Genomic DNA, 17,152 nt, shown 5'->3' with positions numbered 1-17,152 from the left:
CAGGCTGCTGATCTAGTTAGAATTATCACAGGCAGCCAGACACACCTAGGCACTCTAAGGGGCTGCCACAAAGACCAGATGTCTAGTAACTTTGGAGACACACACCTCTTACTGTGGGCCAGATCTCAAAATAGAAGTAAAAGAAATGCAACCACACCCTTAAGTATAATGCTTAGGGATTACACAGGGATCACCTTAAGAAGCCTAGAGTCACCATTTCAATATCCTATAGGAAGAGTCACATTGATCCATAAACAATGCTTGCTTGCTACCTGACTGTCTTCCCCATTTGTTCCTGATTTAGTCAATTTTATCTGCACAATTAAACTTATTGGTTGATGATGGCTTTTCCCCACCTCATGCCTGCCTGGCTTCTGAGTTCTCATTTTTCCCTGTTTAGACTGGCCTCACCTCATAGATATACTCTATCAAAATTCCAAGAAAACACAGTCTTTGGTAATCCACTTGGGACCCCTTTTGTCTGTCAGAAAGAACCTTTCTTTCTCTCAAATAAATATATCTCATTTTAACCTGTGTTGTTCACAAAATTTATTCTTAAAATTCAGAGAACATGAACTTGTACTGGACATATAGGAGGTTGAGTGTTTCATTTTCCTATATCAAGCTCAACAGTCAAAGTGCTGGAAAAGTCTCAACATTTCTTCCACCTTGGGGAGAGTAGAAAGACCTCAACTGAAAAGGCAAAAGAAAGATTTTTTTTTAATTTTTTTTTTTTTCATATTTGGAAGGATGTAAGAAAGAGCCAAATTTCTGAGGTCAGTCACTGGAAAATAATTAACATCATATATGCCTTGAAATCTTTGGTGTCCAATTGAAAATCTTTCCCATGATACTTCAGCTGTGATGTCCAACATATCTTTAAGCTTCCAGTGCTAGTGTTCTAATTTCCTATCTAACCTTAGAGATGATTAGGGGAGCTGACCTGTAGACACAGAAGAAGTATTTATCCATGACAAAGTTTCCTTACTTTCTGTAGGCCTGTGACCATTTTCCTTAGACCTAACAAGCAGACAATCCTTCAGTGCTGTCACACTAGCTCAAGTTCACCTCAGAAGTTCTTTACTGTTCTAGTGCTAACTGGGCCTCCCTCCACATGCCTCTGCCCTTCCAATTCCTTTTAATCACCTTGGCTTTTCTCATTCAAAAAGAACTTTCATTCCTATTCTTTAATACTCATGCAGAACCTGAATATGTGAATATACCCCTACTTCAGGAAAAAGTTCACCTTAGAATTGCAAATTTTTTACTGTCTTTGAGACATGGTTTCACAATGCAGTACAGTATGTCCTCGAGCTCACTTCACAGCCAAGTTTTGTTTTGCCATAACTAAACTTGCAAGAATCCTCCTGTGTCAGATTCCTGAGTGCCAAGATTAAGGGGATATGCCACCATGCCTTGCTCTGTGTTTCTAACTTCAGGTTAAAGTCTAAGCACAGCCCTAAAGCTACAGCCATTCTTTCATAGGAGATACATTTCCCTTTCCATTCTCACATTAATCACATCTCTATATCCCTGTTATCACCAGTTGACTGTTTTTTTCAGTGTGGTATTAACATGCACCTCTTACAGGAAGTTGTTCTCTGCAGGAACTTTCCCTTCAGGGGCTAATGCATCACCATGCCCCAAATACTTCACAGCATTCTGAACTCTATGAAAAGCCTTGCTTCAGTAGTTCAATTGTAAAAAAGTGTTTATTTACTTAGTTTATAAATTAGGCACTAGCAAAGGAAAGGGCCTCTTTTAAAGTTGCAAAATTAGTTGCTTTGATAAGAATTATAATAAGAATAGCCAATGACCTTGGGCTTTGAACAAGAAATGAATTTTCTCCCCAAAATAAAACACAGATTTCCCTCTGCTATGGTGACTTGCAGTTGCCAATTACTAAACCCCTGAGCTAACAGAAATGTAAATACAAACAGCCAGTTTATCTATAAACCCTGTTTTCTGTAGACACCACAGGGTGAAGAAATGGGTTAGAGAAACTGGGCTCAAAGATGTTCTTTTTTCTGGGTGCAGTTACAAAGGCATATAATCTCTGCTGGAGGCTGATAGAGGAGCATGGCCAAGAGTTCACAGGCAGGCCAGACTACACAGATATGCTCTGTAACCAAACAATAAAAAATTTAAAAAAGAGTGGGTGCCAGGCTGCAGCTTACTGCCTGGACCAATGAGTGGAGCCAAGGCACAGAAGCCTGTCCCAGGAGGGTGGAACTCTCTCCCTCACCTGGGGGCCAGGCCACAGCTTCCTGCCAGGACCAGTGAGTTTGGCAGAGGTGCAGAACCCCATCCCAGCCTGATGCAACACTCTCCCTTGCCTGGGGGCCAGGCTGCCACATCCTGCAAGGAACAGTGAGTCCCACTGAGCCACAGAACCCTGTCCTAGCCTGGCAGACCTCTCTGCTTCACTTGGAACAACACTTGAAGCTCAAAAATATAGGAAAATGACAAAACAAAAGATGAAAATGCAATCTCAAAAATCCAGCCCATCCCAAGAAATCCTAGGCGCCATGTGCATAGAAGAAAATACATGCCACAGACCTGAAATACCTGAAATAATAGTAAGTGAAGTAAAAAAGCAACTCTGGGAAGCCTTTAAGGAATTCAAACTAGAAATAATCTCTCAGGTAAAAGAAGAAATGATAAAAGAAATAAAGGAGAAGCTGAACTTATCTAAAGAAGACACAGTTAAAAAATTAGAGGAACTAAACAAAAAGATAGAATCCCTGGATGAACAATATAAGAAACAAACTGAATATATAAAGCAGATGCAAAGTGATATACAGGAAATCAAAACCTCCACTGAAAGTTGTAAAAACCACCTGAATGAATGTGAAGATAGAATTTCAGACCTCAAAGACAAGATTGCAGCCAGTGAACAGGAAAAATCTTTTAAAAATAAAAAGAAATCAGGAAATAAAAATTCAACACCTGCAAGATGATGCAAAGCGGAACAACATGAGGTTGATAGGGATAAATGAAAAAGAAGGGGACAACATAAGGATGTCAAGAGGATATTTAGAGAAGTAATAGCTGAAAATTTCCCAAACATGAGACTGGAAACAGATATCAAGACCAATGAAGCATATAGAACTCCAAATAGCCATTACCAAAATAAAACTACACCAGGACATATAATAATGGCCATCCCAGAAATCGAGCTAAAGAAAAGAATATTAAAAACCATCAGAGAGAAAAGACAGATCACCTATAAAGGAAAACCTATCAGAATCACAGCAGACTTCTAAGCACAAACAATAAAGTCAAGAAGAGCATGGAGTGAAGTATTTCAGATCCTAAATGAAAATGATTTCCATCCTAGATTGATGTACCCTGCAAAACTGCCCTTCAAAATGGATGGAGAAATAAAATACTTCCATGACAAAGAAGAGATGAAAAACTAAATAATCACCAAGCCAGCCTGTGAAGAATACTGAAAGACAGTTTAGATACACTTAGAAAAAAAAACACTAAACAAAGCAGACAATTAAAAAGAAAAGAAAGATAAAGATGCAACAGCAGAAAGATAACATGTCAACAATAAACCAATATATAACAGTCATAACCATCAAAATAAATGGTCTCAATGCACCAAATAAAAGAAACAGATTGGCAGAATGGATCAAGAAACAAAATTCAACCATAAGCTCTCTACAAAAAATCCATCTAGCCCAAAAGGATACTCACAGACTAAAAGTTAAAGGATGGAAAACAATTACTTCATGCAACAGGAACCCCCAAAAAATCAAGGGTAGCTATTCTGTTTGCAGACAATGTGAACTTCAAGACAATAATGATCAGAAGGAATAAAGAACGTCAGTACATACTGGTTAGGTGAAAACTCCAAGAGGAAGAGATAACTATCTTAAATATATATGCACTAAATTCCAGAGAACCCAGTTATATAAAACAAGTACTAACAGAAATGAAAAACCAAATGAGCAGTAATACAATTCTAACAGGAGATCTTAACACACAATTGACACCAATGGACAGATAAAGCAGACAGAAAATCAGCAAAGAAATAAAAGAACTGAATCGCACCTGTGAACAAATGGACTTTATAGACATATACAGAGCATTCCACCCAACAACAACAGAATACACATTCTTCTCAGCAGTACATGGGTCATTCTCTAAAATAGAGATATATAAATTTACACACATATTTAAATAAATGCAAAAGGTTTAAATTATTCCTTGCATGCTATCAGACAATAGCACTATGAAATTAGAAATTAATGATAAAAGATACTGCAAAATTCCCACAAACACATGGAAACTGAACACCATGCTCCTGAGCAATCAGTGGTCACAGAGGAAATTAAAGAAGAAATTAAACAATGCCTACAAACAAGAATCTGTAGGATGCAATGAAATCTGTCCTCAGAGGAAAATTTATTGCACTGAGTTCCCACATCAGGAAAACAGAATGAATACAAATAAATAACCTGAAGTTACACCTCAAACATCTAGAAAAAGAAGAACAAGTCAAGCCCAAAGCCAAAAGAAGGGAGGAAATTATAAAAATCAGAGCAGAAATCAATGCAATAGAGACTTAAAAAATAAAAAAAAAAAAATCAATGAATCAGAGTTGGTTCTTTGAAAGAAAAAATGAAATCGACAATCCCCTAGCCAACCTTATTTTAAAAAGGGAAGAAAAAGCTCAAATTTCATGCAATAAGGAATGAAAGAGGTGAAATTGCTACAGAACCTATAGAAATACAGAAAATCATCAACACCTATTATGAAAACCTCTACTCTCAAAGATTTGACACAGAGGAAATAGACAAATTCCTAGAAGTATACGAAGTACCAAAGATAGGCCATGAAGAAGTAAATCTGCTAAATAACCAAATTTCTATTAATGAAATTGAAAACGTAATTAAATCTTTACCTACAAAGAAGAGCCCAGGCCCAGACGGATTCACTGCAGAATTCTACAAGAAATACAAAGAAGACCTAATGCCAACACTCCTCTAATTCTTCAGTGAAATTGAAAGGGAAGCAATCCTTCCTAAATTGTTCTTAGAAGCAAATATTTCTCTAGTACCACAACCTGAGAAGGACCCAACTGAAAAACAGAATTACAGACCAATCTCCCTAATGAACACACATGCAAAAATCCTCAATAAAATATTGGGAAATAGGATGTACAAATCATCAAGAAGATCATACACTATGACCAAGTGGGATTCATACCAGGCATGCAGGGATGGTTCAATATACATAAATTTATAAATGTAATACATGATATCAATAGAGCCAAAAGTAAGAACTACATGATCATTTCTATAGATGCAGAAAAAGCTTTTGATAAGTCCAACATTCACTTATGATAAGAACCTTGCAGAAAATTGGAATAGATGGTCTTTACCTCAATATAATAAAGGCCATTTATGATAAACCAACAGACAATATCATACTAAATGGCCAAAAATTGAAAGCCTTTACTTTAAAATCAGGCACAAGACAAGGATGTCCGTTATCCCTGTCCTATTTAATACAGTACTGGAAATACTAGCCAGAGCAATTAGACAAGAGAGAGAAATAAAAGGTGTCAAGATAGGAAAAGAAGAAGTTAAATTATCACTATTTGCAGATGACATAATACTCTATATAGAAGATCCCCAAATCTCCATTGAAAAACTCCTATATATAAAAAATAAATCCAGTAATGTAGCTGGATATAAAATCAATACTCAAAAATCAATAGCATTCCTATACACTAACAACAAAGTCACAGAGAGAGAAATAAAAGAAGCCACACCCTTCACACTAGCAACCAAAAAATGAAATAATTAGGAATTACTCTCATGAAAGACGTGAAAGACCTATACAGGGAAAATTATAATACACTGAAAAATGAAATTGAAGATGATCTTAGAAAATGGAAAGACATCACTTGCTCATGGATAGGACGAATACCATTCTACCAAAACTTGTATACAGATTCAATGCAATCCCGATAAAAATACCATCAACATAACTCATAGAACTCGAGAAATCACTCCGAAAATTCATCTGGAGTGGGAAGAGATCTAGAACAGCAAGGACAGTTCTAAGCAGCAAAGACAAGGCTGGAGGCATCACAATCTCTGACTTGAAGTTATACCACAAAGCAACTGTAGTAAAATCAACATGGTACAGGAACCAAAACAGAGCCGAAGACCAATAGAATAGATTAGAAGATACAACCACAATTACAAACACACTCAACCACCTTATCTTTGATAAAGTGGCCAAACATTTTCACTAGAAGAACTACAAACACACTCAACCACCTTATCTTTGATAAAGTGGCCAAACATTTTCACTAGAAGAACAACAGTCTCTTTAATAAATATTGTTGGAAAAACTGGCTCTCTATATGCCGAAAACAAAAACTAGACCCATGCCTATCACCATGTAATACAATAAAATCTAAATAGATCTAGTATCTAAATATTAAAGCAGAAACACTAAATCTATTGGAAGACAAATTGGGTAGAAACCTTGAAGACATAGGGATAGGTAAAAAATTCATGAACAGGACTCAAACTGCATGGGGAATACTGCCCAGAGTCAATAATTGCGATCAGCTCTTATTAAAAAAGTTTCTACATGTCAAAAGAAGTCTCCACTGTGGTGAGAAGAAACCCCACAAACTGGGAAAAAATCTTAGTGAACTGCCCCTGAGACAAAGGACTTCTGTCTAAAACATATAAAGAATTTTAAAAAATCTGACCCCCAAAATTCATAGACCCAATCCAAAAATGGGCATCTGAGATGAATAAACAATTTTCAGATGAAGAAATACAAACGGCAAATATATGAAAAAACATTCATCATCATTAGTCATTAGAGAAATGCAAGTTAAAACCACACTGAGATTTCATCTCACTCTTGAAATAATGGCCAAGATCGAGAAAACCACCAACAACAAATGCTGGAGAGGCTGTGGGGAAAAAGGAACTCTCCTGCATGGTTGGTGGGAGTGTAGACTAGTGCAACCATTGAGGAGGTCAGTCTAGAGATTTCTCAGAAAGCTGGGACTGAAAGCCCCATTTGACCCAGTTATTCCACTTCTAGACATATTCCCAGAAGAACTGAAAGCATCATACCACAGTGATATATGTGCACCTATGTTTATAGCAGCACAATTTGTAACAGCCAGATCTTGGACACAACCTAAGTGTCCATCAACTGAAGAATGGATAAAAAAAGTTGTGAGATTTTTATGCAATGGAGTACTACTCAGCTATAAAGAAGACTAGATCACATTGAGATATTTATAAATAAATGGACACACCTTGAGACCATACTCGTAAGTGAAATAAATCAAACTCACATGTATAAATACCGAATAGTTTACCTATTGTAACAAGTGATAAGAATACATAAAAGTACGTGGTAATCATGATTCCCAATCATATTTGTTTGAAGCCATATAATGTTTTCACTTATTAATTGCAATGGTTTTAACCTGGCTTGTTCGATTTTAGTATCTGTGAAAGTATGAATAGCTATTTTGAAGAAAACAACAGGTCATAAAAGCTAGTGCTGATTGAATATCATTTTGTTTTGAAGTCCCATCAAGCTGTTGTACATCTGTTTCCACTGGGTTTAACATGTTGTATGTTACTATATTTTACTATATGCGATAGCATAAACAAAATTTTTTATAGGCAAAGAGATAATATAGAAACCGTTATTCATTTTTTGTTAGCTGGTTCTGAATATCCTGTAATTCTTTCATTCTCTTGAATGGCTTCACACTGTCTTGATATGCTTGATGTTATAGTGTACGAAGTTATACTCAAATAATTCAAGGAAAGAGGCACTATGGTGATTATTGTTATGTTAGATTATCTGGTGGTGAAACACAATGATGCTTAAATTGTTCGGTTCTGACCTGTGTTGTTCTGTTACAATGTCCTCTTTTATCTCAATCTCCCCCTCCTTTTTCTAATTAATCTATTTTTTCTTTTCAATTAAGGGAAAACTAAATTAAAAAATAGCAGGATATATTATAGTAACATTTTGCTTTGCTATTAACCTGATTTGAACCCAAGTATTCCTCTCCCCATCCTGTTCTGTCTGATTTTACTATATTCTATTTTGTTTGATAGTATCAAGTATGAGGGTATAGGCAACCACTCTGAAGGCAATAAGATTTACTATGATGCCCATTATGGTTTTACTATTATCTTCTTGTGAAGTCCTGTAAGGTCTCCAGTGTAGGTTTTATTGGTCTTGTTCTGTACTGTTTTAATCAATTGTAATATACCTGATGATATAGGCAATGCTTTTTAAAAATAGCAAGAGGCACAATGGTAACCTTTTTTGATCACCTGGTATTCTATTTTTGCATCATGTACAATGCCCATCCTTCTGTTCTAACTGACTCTGTTTTGTTTAGTCATGTTTGGTTTTATTCTCTTCAAAAGAAGTAATAAGAACTGTGGGAGTAATAAAACCCAAAAAGTGTAATTGTTATTATAAAAAAAAGAGATGAAAGGAAGGTTTTCTAAGGGATATAATTGCATGTATGTTTGAGTGTGTAGGATGGAAAACGATATTACTGAGCTTTTGTTGGATCACTGAATGGAACTGTCTGCAATCTCACTGTATGAATGTCCATTTTATGTGCTTTAATTTTATAATTTGGACAACTGTTTCTAAGAGGACAATATGTAACCTATTAACTAGTGATTTCTTACTGTATATTTTTTTCTTGAAATTCTGTATTACTTCTACCCTTTTACTGCTTTGTTTTTTTAATTTCCTTTCTTTTTTCTCTTTAAATAAAAAAAGATTGAACTGAAACAAAAAACATTTATATGGGACACAACACACAGACTTTACATAAAGAGTTAAGGTCAATGAGCAGAAACCTAAAAATAAGCAAAATCTTATTTGACTCAGGATAACCACTGAATACAAAAAAAAAGTCTAAATCACATTTGTGAAAAGCACCAAAAATGTTGAATTGTGGAATAAGAAAATAATCATGTTTATTAAATCAACACTCAGCTCCTACATTCCACAAACTCCTTTACTATGGAGTTTATGAAAATCCAGACACGTGACTTCTTTCTAATGTCTAGAAAATACTGTATGCTATGATTGCTGGGAATACATGTGATTCTTTTGAAGTGAAATTAAAGAGTCAAAAACTGTAACCAAGAGACTATTTGAGAAAGTAGTTTGGCCTTGATTCATATCTCGTGAAGAACGTGAGAAATGAGTAGATTGAGAAACACCACAAAACCTCTCAAAATACTTCTCTGTGCAATTTCTAATGTAATTCCTGAAATCTTAAAGGGAATAAGCTAAAAGAACAGTCTCTGAAAAAGCACACGTAGTAACCTTTGGACAATTTTGAAAGCAGACTTGTCATCAATCGTGTAATAATACCATCTGAGCTGAAGGAATTTTATCCCCTGGTTACCTTCATTCCTTGCTTAAGACACAACGGTGAAACTTTCTGAATACATGTGAGACAGTTTCAACGTTATCATTAAATCTAAACAACTTTTGAGAGTAAGATTTTCTTTACATGATTAAAACAATAAATTCCAATACAGGTACTTACAGCTTCCTATCTGTTTATCTGTCTTCGGACATGAAATGTTGAGACAGTTTCCATAGTAGGTAGTAATAAGCAAATTACAGTTGCAAACACCAGTGCAACAAATCCACAGCTAACAGTCATGCAATGCTATGTTCACCAAAAGGAGAAGAGCTCAGCCTATCAGAAGAGCAGGTCACATTCCTCAGGAGTACAGCTCAGATTAAAAGGGACTGAAACATAGCTGTGGGAGCTCAATAATAGCTAGAAACCTAGCAATGGGCAAATACTCTCACCACCTAGAGAGCAGTGGCAATTAGGTAGACACTGATGAGAATAGATTCAATGGAAAGTTATGCAGAAAGTCATACCTGGGTGGCACTGATTCAACAAAATCTACTGAAGCTACATTAGCCTGACTATATTCCACATGTATAATCAGCAGCTCTTTAAACACAAATAGCATTGCTTAATACATATCCCATCATACAGAGCAACAAACTACATAAACAGAAACAGGATAGGAAGAGAAAAATCAGTCATTTACAAGTATATATTTAAGAATTCAAAAGAACTCCATCAGTGACTGACAGCTCAAGAAGGCAGAGCAGTCTTTAAATTTACACATAAAATCAACAAGATAACTCAAAGAAACGTATCAGATGGATTCTATCAAATGTTTTATCACAGAAATACATAGCACACTGTCCTCACAACAAGCCAAGAAGTATTCACACCAGTGGCCCAGGTTCAGCGCAACAATACAAAATGCACAGTAGTCATTGGAGTGGAAGTCATGCAAAGAAGGCTCTTCTTACACAACAGTGGATGAAATTAGAAATGAAAAGCAGGAGAAATTTAAGAATACTCTGAGAAGGGGTGATCAAGTCATAAATTTTAAATGACATTTTTCAAAAAAAGAACTTAAATAATTAAGGATTTCACAATCCATGACAAGCAATGTACATTTTGAATTATATTAGTTATTCAAAATTGGTGACTCAAAATCTATTAAAAACAATGAATGTTAGGTACTGGAAAAGAACAAAGACTTCAATTTCAGAACATTAGAGAACACAGGGGAGAGGGAAGCTCATCAGTGAGACTGAGACCTGAGTTCACAGCATTACTCTGCATCACAGTCATTGGGAAGTCTGAGATTAGGGCCAGCAGAGCACAAAAGTGGCCCATTCCTGGGCCACCAGGAGCTGAGTTCCCAGCAAGAATTAGAGAAAGCTGCTGCAATACAAAAATGTTAAATCACCCCAAACAAAACAGGATATTTCACTGCTCTATATTTGTGCACATTCTAAAGAACAAGAGAGAAGAAACTCTTAAAAGTACCAGAGGCATTATTCAATAATTAATATAACTAAATACATTAATATCCAAAGGAAAAACATTCTACATTCAGTGGAAACAGAAAGACACCAAAAACAAAACAAAACTAGCAGAGTTGCAAGGAATACAAATGTATTCACTTTCAAATAACAGTGTATATGGTGAAAAGCTAAAGTTCCAACAAATATTTAATAGAATTTATAAGAAAATGTAGCACAGACAACATCTCTGGATTGAAATACAGATATGTGCCATCTAAATATGTGTCACATTTAAACAAGTAGATTGAAATTATGAGCATTATATCACATGTAATTCACATTGACATAATTTAAAAAATGTGAAAACCACATATGAGACAACTATAAAAACACAAAGTATGTCACTTAGCATGTCCTTTTCAGCAATGTCCAGTAACTAACAATGAATTATAATAATTACTGAACCAATGGTGCTTCTCTCTCTGCACACAAGAAAAACAATTATTTTACAAGGCCAGGGATATAGCTCAAAAGCACAGTGCCCACCTCTCAATGTGAGACTGTAAGTTTGATTCCCAGTTTAAAAAAAATTGCCATGTACATGTTAATTCCCTACTTCAAAGTGATAAATTTGTGGGTTTCCCACGAAGCCCCTCAGCAAGTTGTCCTGTACAGCATTATTTCCCCTTCTGTTATTTAAATTCCTATCATAACATCCAACTTTTAGCACTATAATATATAGAAGCAAAGGTATTCAGCACTTTATTCATTTACCACATGACTGTAGATATAAGACAGTAGTTTACACATGCCTGCAAGGGTGTTAACAATTATTTTCATCATACCCAGTGTTAACATGTATTTTAAGTTTTATATTTGTTAAACTTTTATAAACAGCGTTATGACATTTTTAAACAACCTAAAATGGCTTTAGAATTGGGAGCCTGTGTTTGTCAATTTTGGAAGGCACCATCATGACAGTGAAGCTCATTGTGGAGGATACAGTTTATCTCTTTCAGAACTCGTATTTAAATTCTCATTTAATTTAGCATAGTCCCATGTCTCTGGCACTTTCTATGACTGTGATAATATCCAACAATATCACCTGACTTTATACTTTATCACAAGGGAATCCAGATTCATGAAAACTAATCCTAGCAGGGGGGCAGAATGAAAGCTGCATGCAGTCCCACCTTCAACCCCTTCCCAGTGAGGAGGCAAGGACTCAGCATAGTAAATTTTCCATAATATACCTTTCCTTCTCAAGGGGTAAAAGTTAATCTACTGTGGCTTTCTAATCTTTCCCAAGTAAAGTAATCAACTTGACACCTTTGATGCTTAGAATTCTACTGTCACATTTTGTCAGTCTGATAACATCTAGGTTGTAGGAAAAACATGTCTGGATGTGGATTCATGTGGGAAGGAAGCATGACCTATGAGATTACAACTGGTGCATGGCTCCTGCCTCTTATGCTCTGTATCTGCTGAAGAACGTCCACTGGAACATTGATGATTTGATTCTTACTGCATTAGCAAGCCCAAGGCCAATATCCTAAAGCAATAGCAAACATCTGTGCTCATGCACAGAAAAATAAGAGTCTTGTTTTCCCCTTATTATTCGACCCAGCTGGTCTTGATTTTTGTCAAGCACATAAAAATTGAATTATTTGCCATGTGCTATAAACCAGTTATCTACAAAGTGTGGAGCTTTAAAAAAGGACTGGGAGATTCATACTCATCATGAGACATGCTACAAGTAATCATCACAAAACAATAATCTTTAATTGGCTAAGAATTCCCTTCACAGATATTCTTCATATATAGTAATTATTTTCTGGTTCTCTTAAATCTTTGCTGGAGAAAAAGGAAACGTTTTAGCAAAAAAGCTCTATAGCAACCACAATCACTTTCTGAGAATGAAAAGATTCACATAATTATCTGTACATGAGACACAAACTTTCAAAATTCTGCAGCTTGTCATTCTACATCACACTCATGGATTTAAAGAAACAATTTGTATCATGAAAAATCAAATATGCCCAAATCTTATTTTTGAAATGGAAAATTAAACACAAAGTACCAATATGAATTTTCCATTTTTTTCTGTGCAATGTCTCCTTACCATTCTACTTGAGTGTAGGCCCCAACTGCTCTACTCCGATGACTTTCATTCTCTTTTTAACTTTTTGAAATCTTTCTGTATGCTCGCACAACTACACATGTAGTCAGTACTCTAATATGTCCTAAGCCACTTAGAAGAGCATCACCCTTTAAAAAAGTGAAACTGCTGAAAGGTTGAATCCTTCTGAGGCTGAGTCACATCCCCCAGTGAAATTACAAAACTAAAGCTGTGTTACATGTGATAACTCGGACCCCGGTATAAAATCCAAGAAAGCAAGAAATTTGGGAAGCAAAGGCTTTATTAGGTAAAATCCAGGCCTGGTGACAAGTCTCCGGGAGCCAATTTGGAGACTGCACACCTCACAGCTAAAGTCAGGACTTTTTATCTTGTAAATCCACAAACATCTGCTAGTCACACAATGTAAGGAGGGGGATGGGGGTGTGACGCACTACAAAGCAGAAATGGCAATGGCAAGTTTCTTTGCATACTAGCAAGTTTAGATAAGAAGAAATTTTGGTTTTCTTAACAAAGAATAGAGAGGTCTAACAGCAATTAACAACCTTACTCATCTTACTTTAGCACCACAACTGTTCTATTTGTAGAGGGCAACAATGGTTAACATATCAATTAGGTAAGATTTTACAATTCTTTACAGAGGAGAGCACTGATTAACATATCAATCCTTTGCCCAGAGGGAAAGGAAAACACACATTTACAGTAAGGCCAAGTTACAGTTATTGTTACAATATAAACGAAGCTATTTTAGTGAAGAATGCACAATCTAATATAATCTAATGTAATTAACACAACTTGTGACGGGCTACCGGGTCTTTTTGGGTAGGGAAGACCAGGGTTGTCAGGAGCTATTACCTCAGGCCTTTGTTTTATGGCCTTTAGGAAGTTAAAACTTAACCTAGTTAGATTTGAAGGGAGAAGGGGAGGGGAAGCAGCAGGTGGGCTTATACCTTAGAACAGACCTTAGGATAGTTAGGGAGGCTTAGGTTATAACATTACACAGATAATGTTAAAAAATATATTACTGAAACACCTGCTATGTCTAACCCTAACCCTACTGCCTAACCACTCAGCTCAAGTTTCTGCCAATTCAAAATTTCCATTTTATTTTCTTGTCAAGCACTATGCCCAGACTGACCACATCAGTAAAATAATAATAATAAAATACTGGGAAATGAAGACACAAAATGCCCACAGTACCATTCACATTCCCAAACAGGATTTCACTTATCTCCTGATAGAGTTGCTCAGGAGAAACAGGTGCATACAGCTCTCTAAACTGTAAACAACTGGGTAATTCTTATACTCTACAGGAGAAAATATGAACACTAGAAGAAATGATACAAAAGTGGTAATTCAGTTTCAAAAGGAAAATAAATTGATCAACCTAAAAGTAACTGACAACAAAATGCATTGAATATGCTCAAAAACACACCTGCTATTGCAAACACCATTGCTAAGCATCAAATATTTTCAACCTGCTGAACAAAAATGCCTTGATCTGTGTTTCAGATCTAACAGGAAGACAAATTTATAATACAAAAACCAAACATCACATATACCTTTCAGAATGCAGGAAACTGTGAGTCACTGATTGTTCATCCATGGTGACATTCTGCTGAGACCAGACACTCATCTCTGCATCCCCAGACATGAGCACATAAATTTTGCATTGTGCCATGCATCACTACTAGTAGAGACTATGTGTCAACTTAAAAATTCAATATAAGTTTAAATTGCAAACATTTTCTCTTCATTATCTAAGGGTCACACATATTTTAGAAAAGATAATTTGGTGTAGACATAAACCCTAAATGTGTATCTCATGTTGAAAAAGCTCTTGCTCAGTTATCCAGGGTGGTCCTTGTTTTAAACACTCCTAACTCTCCCAAGGGGATAGTATTATACTTTTGAACCACCAAGATTCAGTATTGTTTACTTTACCCCAACACTGAAACCTTCATGAAACTTAGTGAAATAAAAATGAAAACACTGATCCAGGCATGGTAGTGCATTCTGGAAACCCTAGAACTACAGGGGATGATGCATGAGACCCTGAGAGTTTAAGACAGTGTGGACTACAGAAGGAGACCCAGTGCTCTCCACCAAAGCAGAAGCACAGCACTGTAACTAACAAGATAGCACATGTCTGTCAACATGTTACAGACAGCTGAGCTAGTTAGGATTATTACAGGCAGTCAGACAGGGCTAGGCACACCAATTAGCTGGAACAGAGGACCTGATGTCTGGTGACTTTGGAAGAGTAACACACCTCTTGAGGTGGGGTAGATCTCAAAAGAAATGCAACCATACCCTAAGGTATAATCCTTAGGGATTACACATGGATCACCTTGAGAAGACTGGAGTCACCTTTCCAAGCCCCTACAGGAAGAACTATACTGATCCATAAATAATGCTTGCTCTCTGCCTGACTGGCTTTCCAATTTGTCCCAGACTTAAGTCAATTTTATCTGAACAATTAATCTTATTGGTTGACCATAGCTCTCTTCCAACTCATGCCAGCCTGCCTTGAGTTTTTTTTTTCCCTCCTTAGACTGGCCTCACCTCATTGTTTTACTCTATAAAAATTCCTAGAAAATACAGTTTTTGGCAACCCAGTTGAGACCCATTCTGTCTCTCTGTCAAGACACAAGCTTTCTTTCTCTCAATAAATACATCTGCCTTTAACCTTCTTTGTTCACATATTCATTTTTAAAATTCAGAGAGCATTAACTTGTACTGGACATACAGTAGTTTGAAAGTTTCATTCCCTATATCAAGTTTAACAATCAAAGTGCTGGCAAAGTCTAAACATGCTAATGCATCACCATCCCCCAAATGCTTCACAGCATTCTAAACTCTATGAAAAGCCTTGCTTCAGTAATTCAACTGTAAAACATTGTTGATTTACTTAGCTTATAAATTAGGCACTAAAGAAAGGGCATGAGATAAAATTACAAACTTAGTGGCTTTGATAAGAATTAAAGGGAGAATAGATGAAGACCTAGGGCTTTGAACCAGCAGTGATTTTCTCCCCCACAGTAAAATGCAGATTCCATTCTACTATGCTGACTTGCAGCTGCTAATTACTAAATTCCTGAGATAACATATTTAAATATAAATAGCCAGTTGATCTCTAAACCCTGTTTACCTTAGACCACACAAGAGGAAGAAATGGGTTAGAGAGCCTGGGCTCAAAGTAGTTATTTTTTCCGGGTGCAGGGACTTAGGACTATAATCTCTTCACACTGGAGGCTGATGGAGGAGCATGACCCAGAGCTCAAAGGCAGGCCTGACTATGTAGATATGCTCTGTATGCAAACAATATAAAATAAAACAGAAAAGAAAGAACAAAAGAAAAGAAAGAAAGATAGATAGATAGCTGGAGATCTATTTTAAACCCACAGAGCCTAGTGTAGCTGCCATCTGACTACCCAGGAGGGAAGCATTCCGGAAGTCAAGGAGCTCTTCTCATTTTGTATTTTGGATCCAGAACTCCACACTCAGTATGCTGAGACTGAGAGTTCTGTTTATGTGGTAACATCATTGTGAGCAGAGATCTCACAAAAGGAATTCAGATGTTTTTTCTCACTGAGAACTCAGATTTACCCCCAAATCACTGAACTCCTCAAACACAGCAGTGCCTGGTGCTGCCCAAAAGGCTTTCTAAGCTTACAGTGTTTCTGCTTACCTCCTTCCAAAATCCACACAATTCCAACCCTTTCCCAGCTCAAATGCCATCATATTACCATTGTGATGCTTGAGGGTGTCCGAGGATCTTTGCAGCACTCAATAAGAAGTCCAAGAAAATAGATGTGTTCTCAGCTCCCAGGCTCTCAGCACCAAACTCATAGTAAGCACTTCTGCACCTGGAATGGAAAGAGCCCTCCTCCCTTGGCCCTCCTGATTGGGTGTGCAGCCAGCACTTCCTCACCAGGACTGGGAAGAGCCCTCCTCCCTTGGCCCTTCTGATTGGGTATGCAGCCAGCATTTCTGTACCAGGACCGGAAGAGCCCTCCTCCCTTAATCTTCCTAATTGGGTGTGCAACCGGACGCAACATTATCAATGATTGGCTTTTGGATCTGTCTTTCTCATGTGATGTCACCCTCAGCAGCCACGAT

General features: G+C 36.7%; 1 protein-coding gene across 2 annotated transcripts in view; it reads right to left on the bottom strand.

The window, feature by feature from the left end:
- Nucleotides 1–16,946, bottom strand: part of LOC101788187 (zinc finger protein OZF-like) — a 38,718-nt gene extending 21,772 nt beyond the window's left edge. The window contains exon 1 of one of the 2 annotated variants that reach the window (XM_023563670.2): nucleotides 16,780–16,946. In XM_023563670.2, coding sequence (XP_023419438.1) covers nucleotides 16,780–16,782 — 3 coding nt within the window. In that variant the 5' untranslated portion in view covers nucleotides 16,783–16,946. The remainder of the gene's footprint in view (nucleotides 1–16,779) is intronic. The other variant, XM_063253922.1, reaches the window with a different exon arrangement.
- Between the last annotated feature and the right edge of the window lie 206 nt (nucleotides 16,947–17,152).

This window comes from Cavia porcellus, unplaced genomic scaffold (genome assembly GCF_034190915.1).
Source record: "Cavia porcellus strain 051 isolate PalLab524CR breed Dunkin Hartley unplaced genomic scaffold, mCavPor4.1 scaffold_7, whole genome shotgun sequence".
NCBI classification, from domain to species: domain Eukaryota; kingdom Metazoa; phylum Chordata; class Mammalia; order Rodentia; family Caviidae; genus Cavia; species Cavia porcellus.
Note: the sequence above shows the minus strand (reverse complement) of the source record. Positions and strands in the feature narration are given on the sequence as shown.